A 10,346-nucleotide genomic window follows, 5' to 3' on the forward strand; every position below is an offset into this window, starting at 1 on the left:
GCAAAAATAGCCAGACTGTGATTTAGATCTCGTAGTGAAGTCAGACAAGACCTCAGTGTCACACTGAAATCACATCCCAGACATTGTAAAGTCCTACTGTATTCACATCACTGTCATACTGCTGGCAAGCCACAGAACCCAGCAACGATGGGACTTCACTGCTAAACTCTTTTCTCTGTGCTAGCAGATGAAGTTTCACAGGCTCTGCAACCAGACCAGCTCTCCTCATGGTAGTAATTGCTTCTCTGGACAGAGACAAAGTGGATGGCACACAACTGCCAAGTAGAGATGCACAGAAATAAACAGCTGTCTGTCTTGAAGTGGCTGCTGAGCTCTTTTTCTTTAAAATACATGCTTCCACTACTAGGGACACTGTTCAGATAGTCACCTTTCATTTGGAGCAACAGCCCTACAAGGCAGTTCACATTCACAGAGACACGTGGAAATGAAATGCAGTGACATCAAAAGCTGCATTTCTCACCGAGCCAGAAAACGCTTCTCCACTTTTCATGTGCTCGATATTCCTTCCCTCCCCCAGCCATTCACGGTGAAATAATTAGTGTTAGTGTTCTCATTGTTTATCAGACAATACAGACAATAAGGCTAAGCTTTCTGCTCCTGTTTTCTTTCGCTATGCTGCTGTGGTTCCTCAAACAACTGTGCAAGGCTTTACTTTTAATCCTATGAATAACACTTGTCACTCATAGGTTTGTAACCCATATTTAGCTGTGCACAAACACACTGCACATGGCACAGTTTCAGCTTGATTCATTGTCTGCAAACTTCTCCAGATGTGCTCATGCAAGGAAAAAAAAAGGCTAATAAACAGGAGGAAACAAACAAATACCAGCTAATCCGATTGCAATTTCTTAGGGAAGGAGAGAAGACACTAGCACATCAGATTCTTTATGAGGGAGAGGGATAATGACTTGTTTTTAAACACAGACTAGGAATAATTAGTTATTGTCCTTGGGCTACAAGATGTGTTTTCATGTGCTTGAAGTGCATGGTGATTTTTATAGCCTGTGAGCTAGCTGGGCCCTGTCACAGTGGATTTTCCCCATTTATCTCCACGTTAACGTCAAACTACAAGCACATCACAACATATGACTTTATCAGCAAGCAATGTTCCTCACTGTGGCTAATTTTGAAACCACATTCCTGCTTCCACTCATGGAAGATACAACCTTGGGTAACAATCAGATAGGCTGGTGCCAGACATCCTCTCCTTAAGTACATTCTCATTTTACCTTTAGAAAGTGTTCTCAACAAACAAACAATCTGAAGACAAACGGCTTTCTTTGGAACTCCTCTCAACAACAGCAGCGAGATACTTTTGCATAAGGCTGCATTTTATAGTCCCAGCTCCAGGCTGGGATTAACAAAAGCAAGGTAAGCAAGAAGCAGCAGGCTAAACAGTGCAAACTACTAAAAATCCCAAACTTCTATTACAATTAATTCTGCTAAGTATAACTTCACTCATTGATGCACCAGACAGAAAGCAGACAGACAACCTCATCCCACTGCACCAGCTTTTCAAGCTTCCAAAATAAACACAAAGGTCTTTGAACAGACCATGCTCTCCAGAAAACCTGCAGCCTGATCTTCCTCATTTGATATGTGTGAAGGCTCAGGCTGGTGGTACTCACAATAATTACCTGCCATCAGCCAAGAAATGCAGCAGAGTTGTTGCAGATAACTTATTCATGTCATCGTTGTGTTTCAGGAATAACACAACCAGTAACAGATCGGTGACACGGGTAACAGAGAGCATTTGCTTCTAGTTTTACAGGTCAGGGAAAACCTGGAGAACCTCGTTGGGAACCAGGGCAGGGGAGGAAGAAGAAAGGGACAATCATCAGAGTAAAACATGTTAAAAAGTCCCAATAAAAAAGTGTTTTTACAGGTTCTCCATCATCATAGAAACCTGGAATGGTTTGGGTTGGGACCTTAAAGATGGTTTTGTTCCAACCTCCCTGCCATGGGCAGGAACATTTTCCATTAGACCAGGTTGGTCCCATCCAACCTGGCCTTGAACACTTTCAGGGAAGAGGCAACAATAATAATATCAGACAAAGGTAACATGTGCACACACCACAACCTTTTCGAGGCTGGACCATCAAATTTGTTACAGGAGGGAAAACAAAATAATGCCTGCAGTACTCTTCACTCTGAAACGTGGGAGTAATTATCCTCAGATTACCAAGACAAACAAGAGGGAGAGACAAGGAAAAGATAAAACAGAATTTCCACTATTTAGGTGCCGATCGAGAGATAAAATCCGACTGCACTTCAGCTGGGAGCCTAAACAAACCAGAGGCCCGACCACATAAATCAAGCTAATTTAAAAAGGTTACATACCAGGGAGAGTTTGACAAAGAAGGGGAAACAACCCCGCGTCCCGCGCTGCTGAGGACCCTAACATCCTTTTTATAAATTACAAAGGTGCCAATGTAACACAGACCAGTAAGTCTGAGGCGACGGGACCCACGGTCTCAGCACCTCGCGGGCCTTTTGCAGCTCATTAATACTAATTAGATCCGGGAGTGCTCAGCCCCGCCGGCACCGCATCCCGGGCACACATCCTGCGGCTCCGGGCACACAAAGCTCGGGACGCGGATCCCAGCACCGGAGCATCCCGCACCTCGGCGGCGGGGAAGGCGTGGCCGGGGCGAGCCCGGGGCTCCGGGAGCCCGGCGGGGAGGGGGAGGCAAGGAGCCGCGGGGAATTGGGAGCTTCGGCCGCGGGGAGAAGAAGAAAGGGAGAAAGAAGTTGGGGCCGGGAAGTTTTCCGCCGCTCCCCGCCCCGGCGCCCCTTACCGTAGACGCGGACCCAGCCCTGCTGCTGGCAGACCGACTCCCGCAGGACGCGGTCCAGCGCGCTGCCCGCCTCCAGCTCCTCCGAGCCCGGCTCCGGCTCCGCGAAGGGCTCTGCCGCCCATGCCGCCGGCTCCACCGCCGCTCCCGCGGCCGCCTCCATGCTGCCGTGGGGACGAGGAGGCGCCGCCACCGCCCGCGCTGCGCCCCGGCCCCGCTTCGCCTTAGTGCGGCTCCATCCCTCCCTCCTTTCCTCCCTCCCCCGGGCCGCCCCTGCCCGCCCTCCGCGTCAGCGCGGGCGGAGCCCCGCCGCCCCGCCCCGGGCCGGAGGGGAGGCGGGCGGTGGCGGGAGGCTCTGCCCCCGCTGACCCCGGAGCCGCCGGCAGCCCTTTCCCCGGCCCCCGCCTGCCCCTGAGGCCGCCTCGCTGCGCGGGGCTTCGTGTGGCAGCCCGGAGGAGACTCAAGATGGTTCCTCCTCTCAGCTCCACGGCGGCTCGGGAGAGGCGTCCCGTAGGAATACGAGTCGGGATGGTCCGGCCGGGGCCCATGCCCCTCACAGCGGCCCATGGCACAGCGGCCCGTCCCCATCACAGCGACCCATGCCCATCACAGCGGCCCGTGCCCCTCACAGCGGCCCATGGCTCTCACAGCGGCCCGTGCCCATCACAGCGGCTCATGGCTCTCACAGCAGCCCATGGCACAGCGGCCCATGCCCTCACAGTGGCCCTTGCCCTCACAGCAGCCCGTGCCCCGCACAGCGGTCCGTGCCCCTCACAGCGGCCCTTGCCCCTCCGTGCCCCTCACAGCGCCTCATGCCCCTCACAGCGCCTCATGCCCCTCACTGCAGCCTGGCCTGTTCTCCCAGTCACGCCAGGGTGATGGGTCAGTCTCAAACAGCCCCGGCTGTCGTGGGGATCCCCAGGCTCAGACCTGCACTCGCACGCCTGACCGAGACTGATAAATCTTTCATGCTCTCACACCGGCTGTTTCTCTCAGGTACATGAGGAGATGTGCAAGGAGGGCAGCTGGCTTGATGAAGTGCATTTCATTTAGGGGATTTGCGGGCTGGTTTGTCCTGAATGTGTATTTACTGACCTCCCCCAGTACATCGTGTTTCAGTTTTCTATTTCCCGTTTGTATTTTGGTGAATTTCGCAGTGCTTGAGGTACATGCTCTTTAGAAGTCTAGAGTAGAACAGCTGTGAATAAAGCATGCAGCCTGCAGTGTCTTTTAAATCATGGCATTATGACTTGAATTTTCAGGGAAGGTGGGCAGAGGGGTTCAGCTTGCTTTGGGTTCCATCCCTGTAATCTCTTGGACTGAGTCTGGCCTGTCCATGATCAATATGGACTGTGTGGGCTCACTCCAGCACCCAGATCCAGTGATCATCTCCACTAGCACAGGCTGTTTCCAAGGGCTCACCTCTGTACACAACTTAGAGGCACAAACAGTTTTTTTCAGCTCTTTATTGAAAGAGCAGTTGATTTAGTGTGGACCTGTAGCAGTTATGCTGCCATAAAGCTGCTTTAAAGTAGATAACAGTTCCCACACCTTCTAAACACACTTCTGTCATCTTGTTTTGTTTTGCAGCAGAGCAGAGCAAGCAGGTTTACATTGCAAGTTGTGGCTGAAGAACAGCAGCTTCACTTAGAAAGGAAGGACTGCAACTCTGTGAGCTCTGAAGCTTGACAGGTCCCAGTCCATTGCCTGAACATGAAGGTTTGTCTTAGGAGTTGCCAAAAGCTCCTCTTGGGAGTGAACAGTGCCCTCCTGAAACATGTGAGTTGCAGTACCCTCACACCACATAGTTGTGTCTGTCATGGAAGCTGCATTAAGTGTTTCAATGTAGGAAGAAAGTCCTGCCAGCCCCATGACTAATTGATGAAACCTCATTTCTGTGAGTTTCTGTCTCATGCTTGACTGAGAGCTTGACCTGAATCTTGCCCTACAATTGGGTTATTCTCTACCCAGCTGGAAGGGAGCAGGATGGGTGGGCATATGCACCCTGCTGCAATTTCCAGGCTGAGTTGGAAAATGAAGAAAGCTCCTTCTTCCAAATGTTAGGTTGTTTCCTGATTGGCAGAAATGGTGTACTCCAGTTTCCTACAGATTCATACCTGGCAGAGGGTGGATACCCTCAGTGAAGAGGCTTGTAGGATCTCACTGAGCCAAGATTAGCTCTTCTTGCACCTTTATCCCACTGTTTGTTTTGTTTAAAACAAACCAGTGAGTTCAGCACTTCCTGAGGTTGTAGGAGGTAAGAGACAGGACCAGGGGAAAGAAAGATCCAGTGAGTTTAATGGTGTCAGCCTCAATTCTCTGGGGGAAAAAAAGGGTCTTTAAAACTACCATTTTAACCAGGAAGAGTTAAACCAGGATGAAATCTGGTGAGGATTTGACTCTCCACCACTGTGACAGGTGTGATTCTGCACAGAAGCAGCACAACTGGGACATCCAGTAACATTTCCTTGCTCCTTCCCACCCTAAAACATGTTCTGCAGCGTGGTTTCCAAAGTTCTGGGAGTTGAGGGTGTGCAGGATACTCCTTCCAGAGCAGACATCTGCATAAATTGTCATAATAATACTGTAAAGCAGTAGGAAAAGCAGTTTTCCCTCCTACGTGCTCTCTACCCCTGCTCATTCCCAATGCTCCTGATAATATAAAATGCACATATTCTCCCTGCTTATAATTTAGTGGCCACAATCCAATAAACTCCTCAAAGTTTTCCCCTCCTGCTGTCCCCACAGCCCCCTTCTTGCCTCCAGCCTCCCAGAGACATCCCCATCCCTGGGCTCTTTCCCTGCTGCAGGAAACTCACACAAGCAGACACGGGGGGAAAGGGGGATGAAGCTGCTTTGAGAAGGAGAGGAGCTGGCCTGTAGTGAGGGAAGGATGTGGCTGCTAAGCTTCTGCCAAAAGTGGAGATTGAAAAAGCTGCCACACAATCCTGGGACAGCATTTACACAGGAGCAGTGCAAGGCAGCAGCAACTGGTTCCCATCAAGTGAGGACTGGTTGGATCTGCAAGTAAGATCAAGCCATCCCAACAGCAAGGTCTGGAAGGACTGGCTAGTGTGGTTTCTGAAATTCACATGGCACCAGAAGACAAAATCCATTCTGCAGCCTTTATTCGTGGGGTTCAGGGCAACATAAACAATAATAAAGAGCAGGATGACTAAAATAGGAAGGCTGGTTTTGCGGGCATGACAGGAGCAAAAATAGACATATTTTATAAATAAAGATGTCCTGGAAATCAGAGACTCCCAAGTTTCATGCTCACCAGTTCAGCTGTTCTGGCTGGGGGTCTTCTCCACCAGTAGTGCTCAGGGGATTTGTGAAGGCATAAATGAGCAGTAATATAAGCACATGCATGAAATTCCCTTCATGTAAACCAGCCCCATTAGTCGATGGCCTTGTGGATGTCATTTTAACCAACAGACTCCAGTTAAATTAGGGCTGGGGGGTTGCTCAGAATAGGTTAAATCCAAGTATTTGAAGAGAGCTGCACACGAATTTTCATTAATACTGCTGTATGTGTTGTTAAAGAACTCAAAGTACACCAGTGTGGCTTGAGAAAAGAAAGCTTTTGAGCTGACCTTCTTCCAGGAGAATGAATTAATGTCTTCAGAAGTGAACAAGTCTCACTTCAGTGATCTTATCTCAAAAAAAAAAAAAAAGGCAATAAGAAAATGAGAAGAGACACGGAGGAGGGAGGTAAGGACAGTGGAAGTGATGGGATAGATACCATATGAGGAGGTAAGACTAGAAAAACAAGGAGGCTCCAGTTTGGAAGAACAAAACCTTGGGGCAAATAAAGACAGAGAAGTCTGATGAGGTCAAGAGAGGTCTGGTATGGACCTGAAATTCTTTTTCCCTTTTCTTCACAACACAAGATCATGGAGAGAAATGTTCAGGAGCCAGGTCTCAAGCAGACAAAAGGAAGTACTTTTTCACACAACACATAATTACACTGTGGAACTTATTGCCACAGGATGTCATGGAGGCCAAAAGTATAAATGAATGAGGGAAAAAAAAAACAAAAGGGATTACACAAATTCATGCAACCTCCGGCTTAGGAAGTCCCTCAACTGCTGATTACCAGGAGCCAGGAGGAAATGCCGGAGGAAGGATCACTTTATACTCTCCCTCTTCCCATATCCCTTCCCAAGCATCTGCAGCTGGCCACAGCCAGGCCCTGCTTGTTGCCCAAGTGGACATTTATTCTGAGACAGCCTGACAATGTTTAGATCCTCCTGGGAACTCCCTTAGGGATGGAGCCTTAGGAACCAGAGGTGTCTCCTGCAGAGACACAGGACTGACCCCTCATTTTGTTACCTGCAGCCCAATGTGGTCCCAGTGAGGTCTGTGGTGGCCACTCTTTTCTGGTTTAGGCTGCTGTAATTGAGGCCAGATTGAGCCCTGGAACCTTCAGAGAGACTCTTCCGCTTTCCCTGCCCCTGGGATTAAGCACTGAAATCTCTCTGCTAAAACCCTCTTTGAACGGGGATGGCAGATAATGCACAAACTGATTAAAAAAAACCCCAGCACTGGGGAAAGTTAAATATTAAAGAGCCAAGGCCCAGTTTTAACTGCTGCTGCCGTCCCTCCTTCATCTCGTGCCAACTGCCTCCAGGATACATGTGCTGACACTGGCTTTCTACCTCACAAAAGCGGCCACAGCACGGGCTTTAAAACTCAGCCCATTAATACTGGGATAGGAAGCAGAAAAATAGAACAAAGGCAGTGAGGGACTCCCCTGGTTCCCACTGTGACCGTGCCCAATCCATCCCTGCAGCATCACAGGGCATGGTATCCCTACCCCAGTGAGGCATTCTGCCCCTCTGACTTCCCAACATTAGCTGATTGAAAATATTTTGCTGCCTGCTTTGCCCTGCTGTAACTAAACTATAATTTTCACTAGCAGAGAGGAGGGATTTGGGAGAAACATCTGGTCTCATTTCATCAGGATAACAGCTCTGTCTCTATTTATACCCACACTGGGATCGCTGTGCCTCTCAGCTGTTCTGCTCCTGACAGTCCCTTTCAAGCTGCCGTGTCCTGCTCTGTTGGGGCAGGCACCGGGTCGAGGCCAACCCTGCTGCCACGTGAAACAGGAACCAGGCCCAAAAATGTGAGCTTGTGAGAGCTTGTCCCCTCCACACCTGGGGCTTGCTGTCTGCCACGCTGGTGACAATGTGGCCTTGATGGATGGTCGCTCCTGTCCTTGTATCCTGCTGGGGAGAAAACAGGGAAAACCCATCTGACTAGACAGTTTGTTGAACTGGATGATCTTTAAGGTCCCTTCTGACCCAAACCATCCCTTAACTGGAAAATAATTTTCTTAGTAATCCCAGAGACTTTGTTGGTCAGGGATCAGGCCTGCAGTGATCAGCCTTATTGGTTTGAATACATCAACCTCAGTAGTCTGAAGTTTTCTCCGAAATCACAGTGAGGAAAGATCAGCCAGCTCTGGCTTTTCTGTAAGGTGTTAGCAAATGAACTGTGACCCTACAGAGGCACGGGAAGGTCGGGGACTCTGCTGGGGAAGGCAGCACGTCCTACTTAATTCACCACAGTGGGAAAAATCCACTCTGCTGCCTCCCCTCCAGTGCTCACAAGACATCACATCTCATCCAGCATGTTTAAAAAAACCCTCAAGTCAAATGGCCAAGTACCTGGAAAATTACCACGTAGCACGTTCAGCAGTGCAAGTCAGGGTCTGAAAGGAGCTCGTACCCTGAATGATGATGGGGTGTGGGTCAGCATTCATCATCTCAAGCAAGTCTATCCCACTGCCCTGCTTTTCCCTCAAACAGGCTGTGCCTCTGCTCCCATCCCAATCCCCTTACAGCCCCACGTGCCCCCAGCACACAGCTATTTTGGCATCACTCCCCCTCCTGTTTTCAGCAGCTCTGGAGTGTTCATTAATTATTTTCTTACACTCAGCTGCTAAAGGAGGAGCCGCTCGGAGACACAGGGGTTTTGTAACCCAAATGAGACCAGCGTTTTCAGATGCTCCTATTGATTGTACTAAGGTTGCAAAGTCCCTGGAGCAGGGTTGAATTTCACCCTGCATTTCTACCCTCTGATGTGATCCTGCCCCTTCAATATACTCCTTCAGAACGCTCTTCTCAGCTGTGACCTGAGGTTCAGTAGATCAATATTTGTTTACTCAGCTTGGGTCTAATTTTCATATGTGCTGGGTAATCCAAGTCCACCTGAAAGCAGCAGATAGGGCCACTCCTGCCTGTTGTGTGAATCAGGCTGAAATGTGGACCCTGCCTGAAACACCAGCCTTTTGGAGCAACTTGAGGCAGGAAATATGACTCAGTCTTGGGAGAACATCATCCAAATATAAACCCTGGTGATGCTGTGGACAGTTGGGCTGAGGGGTCACCAGCTGAACCCTTGTGAGCTCTTCACTTCCATGACTTTTCTGGCTGAGGAACATTTTTCTTCCTCATTTGAGTCACTCCTTTTGTGGCGCATTAAATATTTTTGCAAAATGTGTCAGAAGTGCACCAAACCAGCCATCTCTATGTAATTGCTGAGAAATGTTCTCTCAACCTAAGTAAAACTGTTCAGAGGAGGCTGAGGGAGCAACCTGAGATAACAGCACCTTATCCTTCCAACAGCATATTCTTAGGGTGAAATGTGCCTTCATCTCTACCCCTTTATAAAAAGCAAATGTGAAGGCATATGCAGCACTAAATGTAATTTTTTTTTCCCTCCTCATGGGATTCGGGGAGGAGGGAAATGAAGAAAGGCTGGTGCTGGCATAGAAAGGTCTGATTTTGGAACTTTGGAAACCAAGCTCAAGGAATGGATGGATGTGGCCATGCCAGGGTACCTGAAGTCTGATTAAAGGCTCTCACAAGTCAGCACAGAGCCCTTGTTAAAGAAGGTAGAGGTTCTTCTCTGTCTGCTGGAGCTGCTCAAATCCTATTCCATGACAACACATCCCTTCACCTTGCAGGTCAGGAATATCCAGACATAAAAAATCCTTCAGCCTGTCAAAAGCAGTCAGCTGGCTTTAAAGCCCAAATGACTTTTTCTTTTTTAAATTTCTCCTTTTAATAGTGGCTGCCTGTCTGCTGCTGCCCTGACTTTAAAACAAAATAACCAGCCTCCAGCAACCTTCAGAACAGATCTGTAAAACTCTCCAACTGACTGTAACAAGCAAAGGCAAGACTGTGACAAACCTGCCAGCTTTCTCTTCATGGGCTGGATCATCTTCAGGGAGCCCAGGACTGGCATTTAAAAATGCAGCCTTTGAACAGGTCCCTTTTTGGGGATAAAGCTGGTCCCCAGGACACTGGGGAGGTGATGGTAGCAAATGCTGTGATGAGTCAGTGCAGAAAAGGTCATGGGATGAACATGGGGTCAGTGAAAGGCTGCAGTTACTGGACTGTAACTCAGCCAGAGAGGTTTGGGGCTTGTCTTTGAACAAGAAATGAGGGTAGTAAGGAAGGAATCATGTGTTTGTCTCTGTTTGTCTTGTCAGGCTCCTGGTTTGGTGACTTGGCTTGA

General features: G+C 49.1%; 1 protein-coding gene across 6 annotated transcripts in view; it reads right to left on the reverse strand.

The window, feature by feature from the left end:
* RASAL2 (RAS protein activator like 2) overlaps positions 1–2,984 on the reverse strand; it is a 163,954-nt gene extending 160,970 nt beyond the window's left edge. For all 6 annotated transcript variants that reach the window (XM_058029867.1, XM_058029865.1, XM_058029866.1 and 3 more), the window contains exon 1: positions 2,820–2,984. In XM_058029867.1, the coding sequence (XP_057885850.1) occupies positions 2,820–2,979 (160 nt within the window). In that variant the 5' untranslated portion in view covers positions 2,980–2,984. The remainder of the gene's footprint in view (positions 1–2,819) is intronic.
* Between the last annotated feature and the right edge of the window lie 7,362 nt (positions 2,985–10,346).

Source organism: Melospiza georgiana, chromosome 9 (genome assembly GCF_028018845.1).
Source record: "Melospiza georgiana isolate bMelGeo1 chromosome 9, bMelGeo1.pri, whole genome shotgun sequence".
NCBI lineage: Eukaryota > Metazoa > Chordata > Aves > Passeriformes > Passerellidae > Melospiza > Melospiza georgiana.